We start from the raw sequence: 23992 nt of genomic DNA, 5'->3' as shown, positions 1-23992 counted from the left end.
TTCCCAGAAGGGAAAGACTGAATTGGGACTCAAGGTTTCCAGGTAAACTTCTTGGATCCTCTACCTGCCCATCCCCTCCCCCAGGACCAGGCTGATGGCCCCACTTGATGCCAGGTGTGCCCTGATCCTGGCCCGAGAAAGAGTGTCCCTGTGTGGGGTGTGGGTATTTGGCATTTGGCTGGAGGACTTTCTCCTCATGCTTGGCGGGGGACCGAGGACAACATGGAGGGTGGCAAAGGTCAAGGCCAAGCCATCCAGGTGAGCCACAAGCCAGCTGGGATATCCCAGGTTCCCAAGCCAGGTGGGAACAGCCTCTAGCATCACTTCCTAACTTCATTCTGGGTACAGTGGTGAAGTTATCTCAGGACTCGCCAGTGGGCCAGCCTGCCCTCCAGTGGTGCTCAGTAGTAACTGCACCCTCCCTGCTCCACTTTTTACAGTGGAGTGCAGCTCTGGAGGAAGGCTCCCCAGATATGGACTTGTTCAACCCACAGGTAGGTGATGGAGAGGCAGTGCTGTTCTCCTGCCATTTCAAACACCTCTTCACTTCATACGACATTCAGCCTTAAAAGGGAAGAGAACGAGCATGTAACCAGTACCTACCTCTTCATACTAGGGACTTTGTACACTTTGCTTCCCTGACCCCTCTGAAAGTCCTGGGGGCCAGGGGTGTTACTAACATGTATAGAAACCGTTCCTGGCCTTGAGGACAGGCAGCAAGGGGTCAAGTCACATTCCATTCCGTGCCCGTCTGACTTGCAAAGCCATGTTCTTGATGTACCACCTGCCTGTGGAAATCCTTTAGCCAGGAGTTCCCAGGCTCTCACAAGGACCAGGCAAGCAGCAATAGTGAGAGGGGATACACTGCGGAGTGGTGGGGACTGCGGCAAACTGACGGATGTGCGCCACATCTAAAGGACACAGTCATACGTCCCCAGCAGATTACTCTTGAGTGGGAATGCTGGACTAGCACCTACGAGAAGCTGAAAATCTGAATTTTGGGTCAAAGTTCCCAATTTAAAATACTAACAGTTAAATCAGAAAAGAGCGTAAATATAATGCAAGCCAAACAAACAAAGACTGTTTCTAACACTATGAGCTTCTACAATACCCTCATGGTGCAGGTGAGCTCTGGAGAGAGGTCGTCACTTGCCTACGATCACATGACCACACATAGAGACAGAGTCTGGACTTGACCCCATGCCTCCTGACTCCCAGGCCAGTGTTCCTCTCAGCATTTCTCTCTGTAGTCTGCCCTGCTCTCCAGTCCCCAGGGCAGGGGGTGAACCACTTCTGACTTTGGTGAGGTGGTGGGACACATCAGACTCAGGCTAGAGGCTGGAAGATCACCCACATTTATTGGTCAAACTTAGCTTGCAGTGTAGCAGGGCCACCCTTTGGCCCTCTTGGAAGTAATGAGAACACTGTGTAACACATGCAGCCCCTGGGAGCTCACTCAGATTCTGCTGAGGTAGTGGCTTGATCCAGTGGCCTCACCTGAATATTTTGGCAGTCCCCACCCCCTGCACCCTTAGGCATAGCTTCGTCCCTTACACAGCACGGACTGGGCCTGTCCAAGGTCAGGCTGGCTCTACCTGGACCTGGGCCTAAAGTCCTAGGAAACTAAGGGAGAGTGGGTGATCCAATTCACAGATGGGAAAACTGAGGCTTGAGGCAGGAGGATACTCATCTGGAAGCCTCATGGCTAAATCCCTGGCTTGGCCCACAGCCTTGGCCCTCGGGCCACTGGGCGGTCAGTGATTGGATGCTCTCCCCATCCCATTCTGGGCGGAAGACATTTTCTGGCTTAGCTGCTCTGGAAATGCAATTTATAAATACACACTTGGTTTAAAAAAGTAATAAATTAGATCTTGGACCTGCCTGAGGGCATCTGGCCAGCCACATGGCACGGACATTTGTTATGTCTCATATATCACATGTAGTGCTAAGACCCATAACATTAACCCACAGGCCACACTGCAAGTTTCATGCAATGTCACATGGAATGCTGTCCCGTGTGACCTTCTGTGTCACGCATCACACCATGACATGCTCATTGTGTTACATGTTTATGGCTGGTCATGCATGTCCCATGGGATGTAGGGTAGTCTATTGGCTATACTAGGTCCTTTGTTGCCAAAAAAGTCCTCCCCGAAGACTGTTGCAGGAAAAACCTGTCTCCCCCTTGTGGGGCAGGGTACAGGGACAGCCAGCTGAGGCTCTCTTCCTGAGTCCTCTATCCTGGTGGGTGGAAGTTGGCATCACTCGGCTGCATTTGAAAGGTCTCGAGGGGCCATCAAGTGCCGTGAGGGACCTGTGGCTGGTTGTCGAAGAAAGCAAAGTCCAGCCTGGGCTCCTGGCTCTGCAGACGCTCGACCATCTCCGGGTGGATGGGGTTATTCCAGAGGCTGTAGGGCACAGAGACAGACTCTTCTCAGCACTGGGAGCTGCTCACTTATTGTCTTATCTCTGCCCTCTGCCCAACCTACAGATGGGGAAACCAAGGCCCCAAAGGGTAAGAGCTGTTTCCAGAGTTACCTGGTAGGCAGCAGCAGGTATTAGGCCAGCATGGCTACCTTAGGGAGATGGTATCCCCCATGCCCACCCGGACTTCTTCCACTCAATCTTATTTATTTATTTATTTATTTTTGGCTACAACGCACGGCATACGGGATCTTAGTTCCCTGATCGGGGATTGAACCCATGCCCCCTGCAGAGGAAGCGTGGAGTCTTAACCACTGGATCGCCAGGGAAGTCCCCTCCACTCAGTCTTCTTCCCCGGGAGCTAGCTTCTTCCCCAGGCCATGCTCATATGACACTTTGGACAAATAAGGAAAAAGCTCCCCTTCTTTAGGACACTTTACTTCCATCGTCTGAAATTATCATAATATACTGTATTATAGAGCGAGGCACTTCACTACTACTAGAAACCTAACACGTCTACTATGTGAGTGGTGTCCCTTAGATGCAATACTCTGAAGTTCAGTGCACCACCTATACAACTGTATGTGGTGGTCCTGATGATAGCTACCATTTTAAGTGCTTACTATGTGCCCGGCATTGCGCGCAGTGCTTTATATAATCATTTACTCTGCAGAGCACCTCTCTGAGGTAGATACTATCACTACCTCCATTTTACAAAGGAGGAAACTGAGGTTCAGAGAGCTTGAGTTACTGATGCAAAGTTACGCAATCGGCAACTGGCAGAGCTGGGATTTGATCCAGGTCTGCTTGCTGCCAAATCCCTGATGGTGCGGTCCAAATCTCTTTGGATAATTCCCGACCCAGGTCCTGCCTTCTCCTACAGGAGGTGCCTTTACATTGTAGAGGTTGGTGTGCTCACCCCAGCCCCAACCATCCCTGCCCCTGCAAGTCCTGTTACCGAATGACTTGGATGCCAGACCCCTGCGCCAGCCCTTCAGCCAGAAGCCAGGCTCCATAAGCTGTGATCCGATTCTTCTCCAGGCTTCCCGACGGATGGCGGAGGAAGGGGAAAGAGACTGACTTGAGATGGTGAGATGGGGAGGAGGCGGCCGGAGGGGTGATTCCCTGTGTCCCTTCCCTGTGCCAAGTTGGGCGGGGGGAACAAAGGCTCCCCACACATGTGCTTAGAGAACTCAACATTCAGCAGTGCAGCGGGAAGGCGGAAGGCCGGGACCCAGGGAGAGCTAAGCTTGACAGGGGCTTGGAGTGGACCGGAGTGAGCAAATCCAGGAGGGCTTCCTGGGAGTTAGGGGCCTGACCCAGTGGACTCTTGGCTTTCCCCAGGACACAGGTCCCCCTTTGGTCCTCCCCACCCCCTTCTGGCTTCCCCGGATGTGCCCCTCATACTCCATTCTCTTCAGCCGGCCCATCTGCGGCAGGACCCGGGCCAGTTCAGCAGCTGCCTCATCCCCGAGCAGATTCCAGGACAGCCTGCAGGGTAGGGGTGCCAATGTCAGTGGCAGGAGAGCAGTGAGGGTAGAGACAGGGGGCAGGTGGGGAGGGCTGGGGGCCACGGGGATGGGGGAGCGCCACGGGGTCCTGCAGGCCCTCCCTGAAGGCTTTACAAGGCACAGGAGGCTCCTTCCTACCTCCCCACCCCATTCCCGAGCCGGTCATCCCTCAGAACCCAGACAGCTTAGGAGCTGGCTGTCCTGAGAGTTCAGAACACGAGGTCTGTGGAGACATCATGATCCAAACTTCCACCGTGCGTGTGCCTCCGTCCTGACTCTGCTACATCCATGTACCGCCTGTATTATTTCCACCGTGCGTGTGCCTCCATCCTGACTCTTTTTTTTTCACTTTAAGAAGCTGATCTTAGGAAACATTTATCACTGCTATCAATGAAAGACTTGTGTTAAGGACCCTAAGTAGAAGGTAGTTACAAGGGTAAACACAGTGCAAACAATGGTATTAACTTCTAGCTGGAACCTGCGTCCTTCCTAAGGCGCTAACCCTGTGGTCTGCCCCCTGCTGGCTAAAAAGGGATAATCACCAGTGTTTGGTGAGTTAGCCCTGATCTGAGACTTTCTCTTTGGTGTAAAGTAATGAGAAGAATTAAAACTTTAGGATGCAAACCTAAAATCTTGTAATCCCTTGTGTCCTGTACTTAAGGAAATCCCATTTTCTTCCACCATGCTCAGGGTCCCAGGCTAGTCCTGGCAATCTAGTTTATCCCTGAGGCAGTACTGCCAGGCCCCAAGGTCTGAGCACCTCTGATGGCCAAGAGGGAGGTGGGCATGGCCAGTGGGCAGGTCGGGGGGCCTGCTGCTTTCAGCCACTCCTCACTACCAACAGGTGGTTCGTAAATCAAGGCTCCATAAACCCGGTGAGGTAGTCTATCCAGACGCTTCCCAAAGGGACAATCGGGAAATGGTCCTAACCATCTCCATCTGGTCCACTGCCCCTCTCACCCTCCACAGATGGGGAAATGGGCAGGAAAGGGTGAATGGCTTAGACAAACAACACTCGCAGCTCAAGTGTTAAAACTTCCTCGAGAGGAGCTTTGAGAAAGAATGACCTTCCCCGTACAAGATGGGAAGACCTCCAGGGAGGAAGGAACCAGGCCCCCAGGTGCCCACTTTGCCCAGCTCAGGGCTCTCCCAGGCACTCACATGATTTCTTCCAGGGCCGGGCAGAGGACGAAGCTGGCAGTGAGGGGCTTGGCAGTCTGGTTGTCAATCTCACACGACACCAGGCTGGAGATGGAGACGGAGAAGGGGATGGGAGGGAGGTATCTGAGTCAGGGGCACCCTCAGCCTAGTGGCCCTCTCCCCACCCTGCAATCACAGCAGGAGGAAGCAGAGTGGCCAGCATCTGGGGCAGGCTGGGAGTCTTAGGAAAGTGCGCCCTCTTTTTTTAGTTCCAGGCTCCCCCCATACGTGAGGCCTCTGTCACTTCAAAAGCCTTCCCAGGTATCAGGCTCAGCCAGAGAAGGACTGCCCCCTACAGCACCCCAGCTCCCCGGGCAGTCAGAGGAGGCTACTTACTCGATCTGCCGGAGCAGTGGGAGCCCCAGATGGAAATGTGGGACCCCTCCGGCCAAGTTGTTCTCTGCCAAGCTGCAGGGCAGGGGAGACACCTGTGAGAGGAAGCCCCAGACCACCCCCCCCGGGCCTGGCCCCCTGCCCAGGCTCCGCGGCCTCTACTCACCTGATCTCTTCCATGTGTGGGCATCCATCCAGGGCCTGGCCCAGGCTCAGTGCTCCCTCTGGGCCAAGATGGCTGGATGTCAGGCTGAGGAAAGGGAAGGGGTGAGGGGAGCCTGGGGGACCAGGTATGGGAACTGGGGGGCGCTAGATCCCCCCACCCTGAGCCTTGTCTCAGGCTGCACTGCCAGACCTTAGACAGTCTCTGGGTAACTGCCACCCTAACCCCTCTCCCCACCCACATAGGACCTGGGTGGGTATCAAGGGCCCTGGCTTTGGGGTCTGAGATCCCAAGTTCAAGGCCTGGCTCCTTAATGTATTAATAGGGTAAAGCTTTCCACACCTCTCCAGGCTTTAGTTTCCTTGCCTGGAAAATGGAGCAAGTAGAAATCCCGGCCTCACAGGGCTCAGATGAGACCATGGACATAAACTGTAAAGTGGCAGGTCGCTTTTCTCCTGCATAGCCCTTTGCTGACACTTCCTCACTCCCCCTCGGAGACTGGCTCACAGGGTACACTGAGCTATGAGGAAACTGAGACTCAGAAGGGGCAGGGGCTTGGCCAAGGGCCCACAGGGGGCTGGTGGCAGAGCCAGGACGAGGCTGGGTCTCCTGATCTCCCTGTCCCAGGCTCCAGAGGCAGGGGAGAAGCAGGTGGGGGAGGGGCAGCCAGCCCCAGCACACGCCACGGTTTCCCCTAAGGCAGGGCAGCTCAGCCGATGGGAGCCTCGGTCCCCTAGTGCTCCTTGGGGAACCCCTCCCGCTAACCCTGCACACACCGCGGGCAGGGGGCCACTCACTGCAGGACCCTCAGGTGCCGGGGCAGCCCCCTGGCCAGCCCCAGGGCTGTGGGGTCTCCCAGGGCGTTGTAGCCGAGCCTGGAAGAGGAGAGGGGATGAAATTGAGCACCAGGCTGGCCTGCTCCATACCCCTGCCCTGTGCCTACTGGGGGACCCAAGGGCCAGGTGGCCTGCGGGGACACAGAGGGCAGCCCACCAGGGCAGACACTCACATCAGCTCCTCTAGGTGCCTGCAAAGCGGGAGACACTCCGCCAACCGTGCTCCCCCTGCCGGGCCGATGCCATTCGCCGAGAGGCTGAGGAGGGGCAGACGTCACACCCTTGACTCCCCTGTCCCCCGCCAACCCCACCACATCTGCTAGGGCCCTAAGAGACAGCACTCTCGCCACACGCTGTCCCAGCCTGATGGGACAGAGAGGCCCAGGGAAGAGCAGGGGATTGGGCTGGCTCAAGGTCCCCAGATCAACAGTTCCAGGAGGTAACCAGCCCCAGGGCCTAGACACTGAGGTTACAGGGGGGAGCCAGAGTCTCCCTGGACCATGGTGTAGCTGCTGAGGACCCCTGTCAGGAGGGCTGGCCACTCACTCTATCTTCCTGAGCTCAGGCAGTCCCGGCAGGACAGCAGCTAAGTTCTGGGCACCGGTGTCTCCAATCTGGTTGTGGCTCAAGCTTGGGGAGAGAACAGCAGGGGAATTGCAACCATCAGCCTGCCACCCATCTCATCTTGTCTGTGTCCTCATCCCAGAAGAGGAGGCCAACGTCTAGAGAAAGGCCTCAGCCACAGTGATAAAGTCCTCTCACCCTATGTTGGGTGAGGACTCCAAACTCTTGTCTTCTGTTTAGGATGTTCTCCCCGGTGTCTGACCTAAATCCTTCTTGCTGCAATCAACACTCTCATATCCTGTCTTTGGGTTTCCCGAGGCTCTGGGTCTGGGGTGATGCAGTATATGAGTGGGTGAAGGTGACGAGACTAGGAAGTGAAGAGTGTCCTCCAGGGGCCCCTTGCTTCTGTCACCTTCCCCTGCCAAAGCTGTCTTGGGTCTGGGGGAGGGACAGGCAACTCACCCTAGCTCCTCCAAGCTGGTGGCAGCTCTCAGACTGGAGAAGCAGGGCCAAGAAGCCTTAGTCAGGAGTGAAGGCATTTGCAAGTGCAGTGCTAAGAACTCCACAGTTTGCAGAGCCTTTACACTTCCAGGAACTCACATGTCAGTCACAAAACGTCCGAGGGAGGGGGATGGGCAAGGTGGGCAGACTGTACCTAATACCCAGAGGAGAATTCGGAGGAGGCCCAGGGAGGAGCCGTGATGGGCCAAAGACCCCCACGGCCTCACAGGCAAGGTGGAAATGAAAGGCCAGAGCCATTGGCCTGGAGCAGTGGCCACATTTTTTTGGTTTGGCCAGGCTTTGCCTCTGCCCCTATGTCAGGGATCTTCAGGCCAGCCCGGCTGAATGTCAGTTTCACGTGTCTCTCACAACTCATCCCGTTCTAATCTATAAAAACAGTGGGCTTTTCCTTAAACCCAGTCTATTTATGGTCTTTTCTGCACTTGACCACACCCTGCCTCTGTGAATGGGGGGAAGAGACAAACGAAACAAAACAGCTGATGCATTAGTCTGAGGGTTGTTTGTTTTGTTGCCTTTCGTTTTGCAAATTAATTTTTAGGGAACTGCCTTTTGGTAAATTAATTTGGGGTGAAATGACCTGGTCCCCCAAACTCTCTGAGCTCATCTCCTACATGCTCTACCCTGCCAGAGTGGGGGGCTGGGACTTGGATAAAAACAAAACAATGCTTTGTCATTGCTTGGGTTTGTTTAGAGTCACAATATTTCATATTTTGAAAAATCACATGAAAAGAACATGTGCTATTTGTTTCTCAAAGTGGCCAGGGGCACAAGGGCAGAATATCAAGGTCATCAGCTCTGAGGCTAGACCATCACTACTCAAAGTGTGGTCTGTGGCCCCCAGAACTGGCAGCACCTGGGAGCTTGAAATGCAGAATCTAGGCAACCCACAACCGTGAATCAGAAACATGAACAAGAACAGAGGATGAATTTGTGCACATGAAGGGTTGTCCTAGGACTTGGGATCAGCTCCTTCAGGTCACTTGTGTAGCGCAGAGGAAGCTGGTGGCAGTAAAAGGCAAGAGCTGTGACACCGACCTGGGAGGGTTATAGGAATGTGGCGAGGACAGGAGCCACAGAGGGTTCTCAGGGAGGTGCCCCAGTGTTTCCCTAGATGGGTGGTCCCAGCAGAACTTGGAAGTACCTCCTCCTACTCACTCCTATGGGGTCACTTGGTTACTCACCGGAGGCTCTGCAGGAGGGTCATGTGGCTTAGTCCTCGAGTGAGTGCAGCCAGGGTAGAGCCGCCCAGTGGGAGGTGGCTGAGGCTGGAGGAGAGGAGGCCACAGGAGGACTTGGCATACTGGGCTCGGGTCCCTGACGCAGACCTTGAGTGCTCAGCAATGCCCAGTGATCTCCAAGACAGCCACTTACATCCACACAGTGTAAAAAAAAAACCCCCAAAACTGTACAAACAAAACTGCACCGGGAAATCCAAAGGCTGTTTTCTCTGTAAGAATGATTACAGTCATCCAGGCAGCAGTTCTATATTCTGAATCACACTAGACCCAGACTACTGATCAGTAATCATAGCGACCACATACCAAGCACATACTAAGGGCCATGTAGAGATGATATGATATACAGTTATCCCCATTTTACAGATGAGGCACACTGAGGCCCAGCAGTCACACACAGAAAGCGGCAGCATCAGGAACAGAACCCAAGGCTGTAGGATTCCCATTCCTGGGCCCAACCATGTGTTACCCATGGCCCCACCTTGGGCAGGAGAGAAAACTCACAAACTGCTCATTTACAGAAGTTTTCCCAGGGGGTGTCATTGCCAGGGATTTCACGTTCATTGTTACATATTTCTATGATGATGGAACTTTTTATAATTCGTGTGTATTTTTGGTCAACGGATAAACTTAGAGATTAAAAGCAGAAGATGCCTTGTCAAGTGTTCTGTCTCGATACTGTCACGTCTGTGCAGGATGGGGACCTGTCCTTCAGACTGCGGCTGTTTCCAACGTTTCTAAGAATTTGGTGACTCCAAATTATAGGTGAGAGTAAAAGTTGCCAGTTACTAAGGAAACGATTGTAGGCACATGGCAGTGGTCATCTATGGGTTTTTTTTCCTGCCCAGAGTTTGTTTCCCTGTCTTGTGTTAATAGTCCCCTGAAATACCACCCCTGACTCAGTCCAGATGATTGGATGGGCATGTGACCCAGATCTGGCCAATCAGATTATCGTGTGCTTAGAGCCGCAGTGATTGGTTTAGGGGTGGGCATGTGACCTGGGCTAGTCCAGTGAGAGTCATTCTAGGGACTTGTGTTGTAGGTACAGGGAAAAAGGTGCTCCCTTTCCACTTGGCTGGTAGAAAGTGAACCTGCAGCTGCAGGAAGAGCCTGCCTGAGGATGAAGTAAAGAGATGGGGGGTGGGGAGGAGAGAGGGAGGGGAAGGGAGAGAGAGAGAGGGAGGGAGGGAGGAGGGGGAACAAATAGAGAACCTGGATCCAACCAAGCCTGAAATCAGTTGCCTTATTATTTTCTGTGACACGAGTTAATACATTTCTGGGTTGGGTTGCTTTGACTGAGTATTCTGTTCCTTATGATCAAGCATTTTGATAACACCCAGAGCCAGGTAAGGAGGGAAAAGGGAGGGCATTCAGCTCACCTGAGTCCATCCAGGAGATTGACAGTGGGGTGTTCACTAGAGATGCAAAGGTTCTTAGACATGCTCCCAACTCCCCTGCTCTCACCCCCATTAACCACCACCACTTACTCAAGCCTCTTCAGCCAGCACTTGCCCTCAAGGGCCCCCGTCAGCACCTTGGTACCCTCCTCGCCAAGTTGATTGTTAGACAAGCTGGAGGGGAACAAGCATGAGGTGAGGGTTAGACAAGCCTGCCCAGCCCCTGGAGCTGAGCTGTCAAATCAGTCCCCCTTACCACCCCAGTCCCCCCAGGAGGCTGGCTCTGGGTCCACAGATCCCAGACCACCCTTCCTACCCAGGCTGCACAGGGACATTCCTGGCCCCAAGGGTCAGGCTCTGGGGTCCCCGAGGAGGTGGGCACTGCAGTCACAGCTGACCCAGCTGAGAAAGGATGCCCTGGATGAGGGCTGCACCAGAGGAAGCCAGGGACAAGTGACAAACACACACACACACACACACACACACACACGTGCAATGATCCCTTCTGCCCCTTAGCTCTCTCTCTACCCAACACCCAGAGCCGCTCTTGGCAGAAAAGGATGATGAGCCCCATTTTACAGATGAGGCTGTCCAAGTCTAGAGAGGCACAGTTATTCGCCCAAGGTCACTCTGAGTGAGTGATAAAGTTGGGACCAAGAACCCAGCGCTCAGCCTTCCCCAAGCCACACCCAGAGTTGCCGGGCTTCATCAGGGAGAAAAGCGATAGGCTGAAGTCCCACCACCCACTTTAACCAAAGGCACAACTGTCCTCCCCACCCTTTGCCTTTGCTGGGCCATCCCCTCCCGGACCCTTCCACCCCACAACTCACTCCAGCTCCTCCAGGTGGTGACAGTGGCTTAGACCAGATGTCAGGTGGGCTAGCGCACTGGAGCTCACACAGCTGGAGGTCAGCCTGGTGGGGGTCAAAGGGCCAAAGGGAGGCAGGTCAGGTAGGAGCTCTGGGTCTTGGGAGCTCTGGATGCTGGTGGCAGAGGGCAAGGAGGAGGGGTGGGGAATGGTTCCTGGGGGGCAGTGGGAGGGGACCTTCCTTCCCTTCATAAATCTCTCCCATCAGGGAATCTTTAAGTCAAGACATAGCTTGGAGGCAGGAACATGGACTAGTTGAATACTTGTTTAAACCACAATCATTCAGGTAGCAACTTCACAATGTCTGTCATAATCAGGCATCACTGTGAAGTCTAGCTAGTTACTGTCACTTACCATGAGCTCTGCATCTTTATTTAAACAGAAAATGTAGCAAGTATTGGAGAGGGTGTTAAAGATATATTAGTACCAAAAGGAGACCTTCCCCCTGATGTGATCGGTTGAATTAAAAGAGAACTGAGAGTTACAAAAGCTCCACTTTGCAACCATCATCCTTGATATTTGATTCAGGCAAGAATTACCAATGGATGCTAAACTTCCTGGGTGAAAGTTTGAGGAAGACCGGGATATTTACATCATCTTAAGGTATCTTCCTACCAGATAACTGGTTAATTACAAAGGGAAAAACAGTAGCTTTGCAAGTGAAGAAACCTGGCAGACACCACCTTAACCAGGAGATCACAGTTAACATCCCCAGTAAGGGGACAAGTAGGCATGATGGGCCGCCCGGTGTGACACACTGAGAAGAGCACAGCAGCACCTCTGTGATATTCCTGCCCCCAATGCAGAACCTAAATCTAAGCATGAGGAAACAGCAGAGAAAGCCAAGCAGAAGGGCGTTCTACAAAATAACTGCCAGGTACATGTCATGACAGTGTGAAACACAAAGAGGGGCTGAGGACACATTCCAAATTGAAGGAGACTAAAGAGAGATGACAACTGAACACAGTGTGTGATCCTGGATGGAATCCAGGACTGAAAAAAAAATGCAATAAACATTATTGGGACAATTGGCAAAATTGGAATATAAACTGTAGCTTAGATAATAGTAGGATATCCATGTTAAATTGCCTGAATTTCATACTTTTACTGGATTAGGGGAGAGAATGTTCTTGTTCTTAGGAAATTCACTGAAATATTAAGGGGCGAAGGGGCATAAATATACAACTTACTTTCAAATGGTTCAGAACAAGAAAGGGGGGGGGTGAAGAAGAGAGGGGAGGGGTGAGGAAGGAGGAAGGGAAGAAAAGAGCCAATGTGAAAAAATAATGACAAAGGGTTAATCTGGGAAAATGGCATATGGAGGTTCTCAGTCTTCTCGTAACTTTTCTATTAGTTTGCAATTATTTCCAAATAATAAAGAAAAGAAAAAGAAAGAGCATTCAAAAGGGAATCACCTTCATGCCACATGGCCATGTAGATGACCGTGAACCCTGGCATCATCTCCAGGGTCATGTGTGGTCCCAGCCCATGGGATGGGGACACAGAGCTCCTTTGAGCGCAGGGTTGGGGAGAACAGGAAGTGTGGGGGTGGGGCTGAGCTGCAGGGGGCCGGAAGTGCGGGGGAGGCCCTGAGTGAAAGTCTTGTCTGCATACCGGAAGTTCTTCAGCTCAGAGAGGGACAGCAGGAGGCTTTGTAGCAGCAGAGCACTGGCTTCGCAGAGGTTCACCTGGGACAAGCTGAAAAGGCCCAAGCATATTCCAGAGGATTTCAGGCTGGACACACCTCAGGGATCAAACATCACACAAAGATGGGGAGGCCAAGAGAGGGGAAAGGCCCACCCAAGAGCTCCCAGTGGGGCAGGGCTCCCCTCTGCCACCCTGGGGCTCTCCCCCACTGGCCAGGTGTGATTCTCTCCTGCAGAGGGAAGCAAGAATGCTAGCACAGCCCCACGCTCTGCTCATCTCCATCCTGCACTGGCCAGCCTCTCACCTGTGGCCTGGAGCGGGCACTGGGGTCAATCAGAGAACTCAGGGCCCCAGACAGCGTTTCAAGGTGCTGACCTGAGCTGCCGCAGCCGGGCGCAGGTCTCCATCAGCTGCCTGGCAAGAAGGCTGTGGTGGGCCCCAAGGTCACGGTGAGCCAGCCTGGAGGTGGAGAGGGAGGCAGCAGCTTCTAAACACCTGGCTCAGTACCAGGGACTCAGTCCCTACTTGCAAGGAGCGTTTCTTACGGTGGTAAATAAATGCTAATCAAATAAAGTCCCCCAATTTACTAATCAATCATGGGAAGTACTATGAAGGAGAGGTCAGGATGGGGCACCTGGTATGGCTGTGCAGGTTGTTCACTGCACAAGGAGACCCAGCCAAGGAAGTGAGTTGGGGCTGAGATCCAGGTATGGTCTAGTCCTCACAATGTATACTTGCAGGGCTGCATTCCCCCAAAGAGGTGACATTTTAATTTCCAGAAATGTGCTATATGGATTAGAGGAGCTGTGAACCCAGGCATCTGTAAGAATGGATGATGGGAGGACTTGACTAAGTCTGGGTGGGTTGGAGGGGCCTCCCTGAGATGGTGGCATTTAAACTGAGACCTGAAGGATGAGGTCGAGTTAGCCAGGTGAAGAAGGATGAAGAAGGAAAGGGAGGAGAGAATATTCTGGGCAGGAAACAGCCTGTGCAAAGGCCCTGCGGTCAGAGAGCAAGGTGGTGTTTAAGGTACTGGAAGCTTAGCTGGAGCCTAGACTGGGGTTTGGGGTAGGGATAGATCGCATGAAGAGGTAGGTTGGGCTAGATCTCACAGGCCATGTAGAGACTTTGGGCATCAAAGGACTCTGAGCAGGGGCATAAGAATTATTGGTCAGAAGCAGCAGTACCCCCCTCTCCCCCTCCCTCCATCACCAGCCTCTCTCTTGGGGCCCCAGGTACTGGGTCTCACCTGAGGGTCGTGGCTTCTGGGTTCTCCTGATGGGGAAATTCCAGCTGGATACAGAGCTGCTGCTGGGTCTCGGAGATGCTGAGAAGGGAAGGGGTAGCCAGCGTGAGACCCACAGCAGCTTTCCCGTATCGGCTGTGCTGGGACTGGGGCTGCTCAGCTGACTGAGCTCCCAGACCCAGTGGGGATCTGGACATAGGTCAGCGAGACACCAGCGCCTTTGCTCTTAGCTAGTCCACGGGATCCTGGCACCTCTGGTCACAGAGCCATGGTGTGTGTTACTGTCACCAGGGGCCCCTTCCAGACAACCAGCATGGACTTCCAGCAGTGTCTGTCTGGGATCTAACAGCTCTTTGTCTTGAACCTGGGGCTGCCTTCCTCTCTCTGGTCCTGCGGCTTGCCTACTGCACAAGTCCCAACAAGTATGTGTAGCCCCTCACATATGCCCCAGGAGCTCCTGCCATCTTGGGGACCCAGAGAACTCACTAGGGATGCTGCTATTACCCCACAGGACAAGAGACCAATGTCTAGATGACGGATGGTCCCAATGGTCATGAAAAGATGAAGAACTTGAGGGGCCTCCTCCCTGGACTTACCTTATTTCAGTGACGTTGCCTGAGGCTTGGGCACAGACTTCTAGCAGCGTGAGCACCCCGGCTTTGCCCACCCACGGCTCCTCCACCCTGTCACAGAGGTGGACACAGACGAAGGTCACCTAGGGTTAGTGGGGGCGGGGAGGAAAGTGCCAAGGGGGCTGCCTAGAGGCTTTCTGGGTTTTGCTGATTTTAAAAGCAATAAAATTTAAAGTTAGGCATAAGCATCAAACAGGAAATTAACATCATCCTTGTTCTAACAGTTACGCAACCGCCCGAAGGGAAAATACATATGGAAAGGGAAAAACCCATATCGTGAGGAGCAGGGGGACAGAGCTGTGAGAAAGATACCTTAAATGTTAATGGTGATTGTTTCAATTGTAGAATTCCCTTGAAGTGTTTTTATTTTATTTCTTCTTTAGTTTTCAGTATTTTCTGAACTTCCTACAATGTGTATGCATTAATTTAAAGATTTTTTTTGGATGTGAACCATTATTTTAAAGTCTTTATTGGATTTGTTACAACATTGCTTCTGTTTATGTTCTGGTTTTTTGGCCACAAGGCACGTGGGATCTTAGCTCCCCGACCAGGGATTGAACCCACACCCCATGCATTGGAAGGCGAAGTCTTAACCACTGGACTGCCAGGGAAGTCCCTGTATGAATTAATTCAGAAGCAGGAAAAAAGAGAGCTGTTTAAAACATTGCTGCTTCTAAAGTTATGTTGAATTTTTTTTTCAAAGTACTATTTTCTTCTTACGTTCTCCTGGGTTTTCCACAAATTTCTACGAGGAGTACACATTATTTTTAGAGTAAGACAAGTTTTATTTTAAAATGCTATTTGGGGTGATCTAGCGATTCTACACCAAAGAATTGAAAGCTGAGATATAGAGATATTCGTACACCTATGTTCGTAGCAGCATTACTCACAATAGGCAAAAGGTGGAAGCAACCCAAATGTCCACTGATGGATGAATGGCTAAAGAAAATGTGGTGTGTACACACCGTGGAATATCATTCAGCCTTAAGTAGGAGGGGAAATTCTATAACATGGTACAACAAGGATGAACCCCGAGAATATTATGCTGAGTGAAATAAGCCCATCACAAAAAGACAAATACTGTATGATCCCACTTGTATGATGCACCTAGAGGAGTGAGATCCACAGAAACAGAGTAGAAAGGTGAGTAGAAAGCCAGGGACTGGGGGGAGGGGAAAATGGGGGGGCGGTTAATGGGTACTGAGTTTCAGTTTTGCGTGAAAAGTTTCGGTTACACAGCAATGTGAATGTACTTAACACTACTGAACTGTGCATTTAAAAATGGTTAAGATGGTAAATCTTATGTTATGTGTATTCTACCACAATTTTAAAAAATGTCATGTTGGGGAACAACCAGACTCTATGTGCCTCATCAGGGGCTGAGTTGAAAAGTGCACAGTACTGGCCATGAAGTAGGTATTTTTAGACACAAATCCCATGGAGCCTTTCCAGTTCCAGGAAAGTCAGGGGTTAGAGGAACAAACTCAATGACATCACAAGGAAGCACCAGACAGAGCCAGAAAGTGGGACGGTCTACAGCACAGGGGACCGATTTTGTCAACGGTTCACCCATTAAGGGTCCGAAGAGCCATCACCACTCCATGCAAATGGGGACCTTGACGGGATCCTGGATCCAAAGAGCCAGCCGTCCCATCTGGGGAAAGCGGGAAATTTTAGGTTGGACTGGGTAATACTTGCCACTAAGGAATTGCTACTGATTTTTGTAGGTGTCCTGATTCAACTGTGATAATGTAGAAAATGTCCTTATTTTTTAAAAACTTGTGGTGAAATATTTTGGAGTGATATTTTATGAGATCTATATCTTACTTTAAGACACTTCAGCTAAAAAGTAAAAATTCGAGGCAAATATGGAAAACCAGGAACAACTGTCAGAACTAGGTGATGAGAAAATGAGTTTTCAGAATTGTTTTTCTACTTTTTGGAATCTTCTGTTTTTCTGAAAGTTTTAAAATGATCGCAGTGAACATACAAACATGATATTTGTTACATGTTATTTCTGACCTCAGCTCAGTGTCCTTTTCAGTTTCCTCTTTTTCTGAAGTCTCCAAACATAGGCCCCACCTTGGGGAGGGCGGCTTCTCTGCGCCTGAGCGGGTTTCTGGGACTAATGGGCAGGGTGGTCCTACATGCAGGTGGCAGGGCTCCGGATGCAGGAAATGGCTAAGACCATGACCTCGGGGGGACCCATACTTCAGAGCCCACTTCTGCCCCCCATTCCCACCACGGCCCCCTCCCAGGGTCACGGGCAGGCGATACCTGAGAGTGAGAAGCCCTGCCGGCCACTTTAGCAGACCCAGGAGGATGGTTAGCTGCTCCAGGCCCAGGAAGCACTGGGTCAGCCTGCAGACAGAGGTCAGTTACCAGAGAGGTTCTGGCAGGGACTCTCCACCCCTCAGCTGCCCCCACGGGCGGGGCCTGGTCACTCACGTGAGCTCCGTCAGCCGCAGGGCCTGGCTCAGGCCAGTGGCCAGTCTGGGCACGTGCTGTGGCCCGAAGCTGCACTCGCTCAGCCTGAGGGCAGAGGGCAAGGGACAGAGTTTGGGCGAGGCCTGTTGGGACTGCCAGGACCCACGGGGGAGCCTCCACTGAGTGCGAAGGCCTGGACCAAAGGCCTGAGAAAAGGCCAAAGATGCAGTCCCTGCCCTGGGAGCTTCTCTTCTCTTTGGAAAGACCACCTCCCAAGAAGGTGCGAGGAGTCAGTCATTTACTGAGCCCTGACTATAAGGCACGCCCTGGGCCAGCCTCTGGGTGCGCCATGTGAGCACGCAGGAGTGCCTGCCTTACATGTAGTATCTCACTGAACCCCAAAAGCATCACCTACAGACGGAGAAAGTGGCCAACCCGAGGACACACAGCTGGTAAGAAGTAGGGACAGATTCGGGTTTCAATCCAAGTCAGCCTGACTCCACACCCCAAACCCATGACCGCTTCCCTAGTCTCCAGTACCACCCTAGTTCAGGCTCCCTCGGGGGCAGGAGGGACTGGGATTCTTGCTGTGGCCCTGCCCTCCCACTGCCTGGCCCCGTGTGGCCGGCAGACAGGCCTCGGGACACTGTCTCACAGACAGACGGGCTGAGAAGAGGGCCCAGCACAGCACCACGGGGCCGCTCCCTCTCACAGGACAGGGGCCACCAGAGGTGTCCAGGAGGGGCTGACGTTTGAGCTGGGTCTTAAAGGATTAGGAGAATTTGATCTCAGAAAAGGTAGGGAAGAGAACGTCAGGCTGAGTACGCAGAAGCAGGGAAGCCCCATCAGGCAGTGCGTGTTTGGTGAACAAAGATCCCTTGTGGCTGAATTTGTGCGCACATGTGCTGTGTGTGGGTGGGTGGGTGGTATGTGGTGTGTATATACTTGGTGTGAGGGTGGTGTGTGTGTGGAGTGGGGTGGGGGGAGTGAGGAGGAATATGGCGGGAGGTGACAGCCAGATCAGACTCTGAGGGAGAAGACCAGGCCAAGGAATTTGGACTTTATCCTGAGGGCAACTGGGAGCCCCCGAAGGGCTTTGAGCAATGGAGTACCACATTCAGATGTGTGTGTTGGGAAGACCCCTCCAGGTGCTGTGGGATGATTGGAGGAGGCCTAGCCAGAGGCAGTGGACCGATTCAGAGGCCACGACCAAAGGTGACCACGTAAGACATGTAGAGGAACTAACCCAAGGCTGAGAGAGACAGACAGAGCTCAAGGCTACGGCGGGGGGGGGGGGGGGGGGGGGGCGGGGAATAATAATAACAGTAATAATAAACAACTGATACAACACTCAAATAAGCCAGGGCCTTTCCAAGCACTTTATATATATTAACTCATTCAATCCTCACAATAACCCTAAAGGGTAGGTCTCACTATTATTCCCATTTTACAGATGAGGAATTGAAACACAGAGAGGTTAAGTCACTTGTCCAAGGTCACACAGCTGCTAAGTGGTAGAACTAAGATTTATCCCAAGTGGCTCCAGAGTCTGATCTCTTAACTCAGAAGCCTCCAGACTTATAGTTAGGACGTGGCTAAGGGGCACAAATACCACTCAAAGGCCCAGCCCAGGGGCTGGAGGTAAGGGGAGATTGGGGGCAGATGTGGGGGAGAGGCAAACCCAGGCAGTAGCTTGAAGCAGGGTGTGTGAAGGAGGAGAGGACCCAGAGAGGAAGGAGGCATGGAGGCCACCACAGGGTCAACCTCCTCTCCCTTGTCCCCCCTTCCCATCCCCCCAGACCAGAAATTACCTCAGTGTCTTCCTAGCCTCCTCCTGTCGGGAGAAGTGAACCCAGAAGCTCTGCTTGGAGCCCAGGCTGCAGAGAGAGGGGTGTATGGAAGCCGAGGGCCCAGCTTTGCCGGCATCCTTGGGACCCAGGCACCAGGGGGGTGCCGAAGGGAAGGGGGCTGGGTCTTCAGGGGCAAGGGCGGGTGGAAGCCACGGGAGAGACCCTTGACGACCAGAGGAGAGACCCGTGCCGACCCGAGGAGACTCCCACCTCCTTCTTCAAGGACCCCAAACCTGGTGTTCCCTAACCCGTGGCCTCCCTAGGCCCTGTGGCACACGGGCCTCAGAGGATGGAAACTATGATCCCACGTTCGGTGAACCCTGAGACTCAGAGAGGGCGGAGGTTGCCCAAGTCACACAGATGGAGGGCCACTGAGTGTGCAAGGCTTTCTTCCCCACCAACGTGGCACCAACGTCGCCTTACTTCACTGAGGCCTCCCGGATGCGTGGGCAGGAGGGGAGAGTCTCCACCAGGTACAGGACGCTTTCCTGAGAGACACCGTTGTGGCTTAGACTAGAAGAGAAAAGAGGTTCAGGATGGGGGCTGGGGGAAGCACCTCAGTGGAGCCCTGCCCAGCCCCCCTCGTCTCTTCCCTTCCAGCTGTCATCTCCCAGAGGAGCGTCCTCAGTGTCCGAGTGTCCGTTCTCCAGGTGGAGACACTGAGGCCCAGAGAGAGGCCAGAGGGGCGCTATCCCCACACGGGGCAGGTCAGGCACCAGACTGTGAGTCTTTGAAAGCTGCCCCTGTGGTCTGAGACTGCGTGATGATGAGGCCAGGCTGGCAACTCCAGCCCCACAGGGGTCAGGGATGCCCAGAGCACAAAGCCCAGCTGCCTAGCAACGGGTTGTATCCTGGCTCTGGCCGCCAGTCTCCCAGGTCACTGGGGAGACTGAGTGAGTGAGGATGACTTCCTAGGGACCCTCCCTGCTGTGGCGACATCCCCAAATCTGTGTCCCATAGATTTGGTCAGAGGAGCTTCAGGGATGGGGTGGACCAAGAGCCAGGACAACTGAGACCCAGCAGCTGGTTAGAGATGAACTGTTGCTCCCTACCCAGAGTCAACTTGGATCACCAAGCTTTAGTCACAGCCTCTCCTGGGTGTCTGGTGGGAGCTCTGCCCATAGTGGGCAATGAGGGAAGGAAGAAAGGACCCAAGGTAGGCAGGGGTCAAGGTAAGAATCAGCCCTTTCCCCTCCCCAGCCCTTGTCCTCTGCAGTTCTCTAGGGATGCCTCAAAAGAAGCCCACTAATGTTCTTGGCCCTGGGGAGTCTTCCTCCTTGCTGTCTTTGAAGCTGCTCGACACTTACTCAAGTGAACCGGAGATGGGCACCTGAGGGAGACATTCCAGGAGGCACCTGAGCCCGGCATCACCCAGCAGGTTTGCTGAAAGGCTGCAAGAGGTACGAGGAGGTTGTTGGTGCTCAGACGTGCCTTCTTTTCAGTTACCATCACTGCTACTCTACCCACTCAGCACTGCCATTATCCCCTCCACCACTCTGCACTACTTCTGTTCCAACAGCACCGTCACCACCACCAGCACCATCCCATCACTGCTACTAGGCATCACCACCTCCATCACCACTAGAATTATCACCACCATCCCCCTCACCAGCACCACAGTTAACCAGGCCTCATCTTCCCGTTCAGTATCTGGTGACCACTCCCAGGACTCATGTGCCTCCAGCAGGCTTTCAGGGGTTAGAGAAAAACCAATTCGCTTTTACCATGCACTTGGCCTGCATCCGTTGGGAGCCATAATTTTTGAACAAGAGTAAATTCAGGAAAAAGAAAGATATTTGGAGGATGAATTTATCCATCAGATTTCTTCTTTTAATTTGAGAATGCAATATCTGAAATTGCACTGGAAGACTTTCTTATTTCCCTTCATTGTAGCATTCTATGGTTTTAGCTACAGTTTCAGAAACAATATAATCAGCATGCCCGGGAATATCTGATTTTTGTCCTGCATCTTTGAACTCATTTTGCCCCTGATTATGACACTTTTTTTTTTTTTTTTTTTTGCGGTACACGGGCCTCTCACTCTTGTGGCCTCTCCCGTTGCGGAGCACAGGCTCCGGACGCGCAGGCTCAGCGGCCATGGCTCACGGGCCCGGGCGCTCCGCGGCATGTGGGATCCTCCCGGACCGGGGCACAAACCCGTGTCCCCTGCATCAGCAGGCGAACTCTCAACCAGTGCGCCACCAAGGAAGCCCCTGATTATGACACTTTTAAGCCTTGTTTATTTTGTCTTTTCCTGAGAAATTTTAAAACTGAAAAACTAGCTTGTCTCAGGAAGACACTTAATAAAGTAATCTTTAAAATAAGCAAAAGTTCCCTCTATAATGAAAAAACAGGAAAACTTAAAGACATCTTGCTTATTCATCTTTCTTTAAAATACATGATTTTCATCAGCCGCATTTCTCTCCTTGGCCACATCACAAAGGAACTTAAATTGTGTTTTTTCGGGTAGACAGCTCTCTTTACATCCTGCCTGTCCTAAGCTGGACTCCTAACAGTTTTGAGCAAAGACTGCATCGTACTATTTGTGTGACTTAGGGCAGGTTCTTAAACTCTCTGTACCTCAGTTCTCTCATCTATAACATGGGGATAATAGTACTTCGGGTTGTTGGAAGGATAAAAAGAATATGTAAAGCACTTAGGACAGTGGAGAAACCACTCAATAGGTATTAGCTTTGTTTCACCTACCCATGCGGGCTGCACTATTTGGGCACCCAAGACAGGCCACACGGATACCACTTCTCATCCATACGACAGCCCACAAATCCCCACCCTCCAGGGCCCTCTGCGGGCTGAGGTATTTGTTGCTCTTAACCACCTGCCAGGCCAACCAACGGATCCCTTCTTTCAGGCCCCACCAGCCAGCAGAGCTCCAGTGCCCTGATCAACATGAGGCCAAGGGGCTTCTGTGGCCCTTTGTGAAGGACTCCCCAGATTAGATCAAGGGCATACCCTGAATTAGCTCCACCATGGTGGCAGTGGGGAATGGTAGGGATAAAATGGGGACAGAGAAACCACGTGGACGTGACTGAGTCCCAGGCATCCCATGCCCTGTCAGCTGGTCCTGAGAGGTGCTGAGTGCACACACACACGCATGCACACACACCCCGTCGCTGCCACCCAGGCACACGCTCCCGGGCTCCTCTCCCCACTCCTGCCCGACTTACTCCAGCTGGCTGAGGTCTTCACACTTGCTCAGCAACCAGCAGAGTGGCTCCACATGCTCCTGGCTGAGGCCGCAGCCTGTGAACCTGCTGCAGGAAGGGGTGCAAACTGGGAATGGGGCCACTCAGACCCTCTGCCCTGGCTAGTCCTGGGTGTGGCCTCTGAGTTTCAGCGGGGCCTCACCCAAGCTTGGATTCTCTGGAAACATCCAGCATCCACCACTCCCACCTCCCTCCACAGCAGATCCCACCAACATTCTCCCTCTGGGGAGGTGGTTCTCAAAGTGTGGTCCCCGACCACCCCCACCAGCATCCCTTGGGAACTTGGTGAGAGGCATGTTCTGGGAACGCAACCCAAATGCGCTGAATTAAAAGCTCTAGGAACAAGGCTCTCCAGACTGATTCTGATTCAAGGTGAACTACAGCTCTTGGCGGTCACTTTAATGGACAGACATGAGGGTGGAGTGGAGGAGACTAAGGGTGACGTCTGCTCCTGCAGAGGGTTATTGATGCTGGAATCAAAAGTAATAGTAAGTGTCTTTAAGAGGCCTACACCGAGACTACACAATAAGGTAAATGAACAGCTTACGGCCAGCCAGCAACTTAAAAAAAAAAAATCTTAAAATGAGAAAGTACCTAAAACCAGTATCTAAAATTTTTATCATTGTTACTCTCCTTCATGATTTTTTCCATAGTCCTAAATTCCCTATTACCCTACTGTTTACTTCATATTTTTATTACAAAAATTTTTTTTTTTTGCGGTACGCGGGCCTCTCACTGCTGTGGCCTCTCCCGCTGCAGAGCACAGGCTCCGGACGCGCAGGCTCAGCCGCCATGGCTTGTGGGCCCAGCCGCTCCGCAGCACGTGGGATCTTCCCGGACCGGGGCACGAACCCATGTCCCCTGCATCGGCAGGCGGACTCCCAACCACTGCGCCACCAGGGAAGCCCTACTTCATATTTTTTAAATCAGCTCATTCTTTTTATTTAATGCATTTATTGGAAAAGGAAACCCTGTATCACTCACTCCAATGGAAAACTGGGATTGCCTGCCCCAAATAGACCATAAGCATAAGGATACAGGAAACAGGAGCAAAATATCATCATTAAATTCAAGCCAGACACTGGCACCTGCTGAGAGCTCTCTCCTTATTTAAAAGGGAGCTTAGCAAATGTTAAGAGGTGCTGTAGACACACTAACACCTAACTGAGGCTTCCTCTTGGCCTTAATCAGAGAATTGAAAAGGGAGGAATTCAATGAAGCTGAAGTACTCTATCGGCCCAACCTCCTAAAAATCCTCCCACCCTGGCCTTTGCCCTGCATTTTGGAAATCACAGACTTGGAAACTATGAAGGTATTCTAGAAGTCACGATAGTGTTGGGTTAAGACAGGAATTGGCAAGTCCACAGCCCAAGACCGCCTGCTTTATAAGACCTGCACACTAAGAATAGTCTTTCCATTTTCAAACAGTTGAGAAAAAAATCAAAAGGAGAGTAACATTTCATGACACACAAACATTACATGAAATTCATGCCTCAGCGTCCATAACTCCAGTTTTACTGGCACACAGACACACGCCTTCGTTTACATATTGTTTGTGTTGCTTTCAAGCTAAAACGGCAGGGTTGAATAGCTGTGATAGAGACCCTATGGCCTGGAAACCCCCAAATATTTACAATCTAACCCTTTACAGAAGAAGTTTGCCTGCCCCTGGGCCAGGAGCGCTATAAGACTCCCTGGATTCAAGTCCCAGCTGTACCCCTTCCTGCTGCATGACCACAGCTGTGAGGCTTATAGGACGTCATCTGCATGAGGCTCTTAGAATGGTGCCCTGCAGATGCTCAGCGAACGTCAGCTCTTTATTTATTGTTATTTCGCAGCTGAGGAGGCTGAGACGCAGAGAGAAGGGTCTGGTCCAAGGTCACTCGGTGAGCCAGTGGCATCAAATAGCTACC

At 52.3% G+C, this 23992-nt stretch overlaps 1 protein-coding gene across 1 annotated transcript in view; it reads right to left on the bottom strand.

Moving 5' to 3' along the window:
- Nucleotides 1-2296: 2296 nt before the first annotated feature.
- The window catches only part of NLRC5 (NLR family CARD domain containing 5), a 111548-nt gene continuing 89852 nt past the window's right edge, over nucleotides 2297-23992 (bottom strand). Inside the window, 24 exon segments of the mRNA XM_065898366.1 lie at nucleotides 2297-2408; nucleotides 3383-3466; nucleotides 3832-3915; nucleotides 5097-5180; nucleotides 5472-5543; nucleotides 5635-5718; nucleotides 6429-6506; nucleotides 6641-6724; nucleotides 7014-7097; nucleotides 7494-7549; nucleotides 8131-8152; nucleotides 8723-8818; nucleotides 10276-10359; nucleotides 11016-11099; nucleotides 12668-12751; nucleotides 13076-13159; nucleotides 13950-14027; nucleotides 14543-14629; nucleotides 16856-16939; nucleotides 17027-17110; nucleotides 18817-18882; nucleotides 19279-19368; nucleotides 20163-20246; nucleotides 22041-22127. Of these exon segments, the coding sequence (XP_065754438.1) occupies nucleotides 2297-2408; nucleotides 3383-3466; nucleotides 3832-3915; nucleotides 5097-5180; nucleotides 5472-5543; nucleotides 5635-5718; nucleotides 6429-6506; nucleotides 6641-6724; nucleotides 7014-7097; nucleotides 7494-7549; nucleotides 8131-8152; nucleotides 8723-8818; nucleotides 10276-10359; nucleotides 11016-11099; nucleotides 12668-12751; nucleotides 13076-13159; nucleotides 13950-14027; nucleotides 14543-14629; nucleotides 16856-16939; nucleotides 17027-17110; nucleotides 18817-18882; nucleotides 19279-19368; nucleotides 20163-20246; nucleotides 22041-22127 (1936 nt within the window).

This window comes from Phocoena phocoena, chromosome 20 (genome assembly GCF_963924675.1).
Source record: "Phocoena phocoena chromosome 20, mPhoPho1.1, whole genome shotgun sequence".
NCBI lineage: Eukaryota > Metazoa > Chordata > Mammalia > Artiodactyla > Phocoenidae > Phocoena > Phocoena phocoena.
The sequence above is the reverse complement of the archived record's forward strand: the minus strand, read 5'-3'. Positions and strand labels throughout refer to the sequence as shown.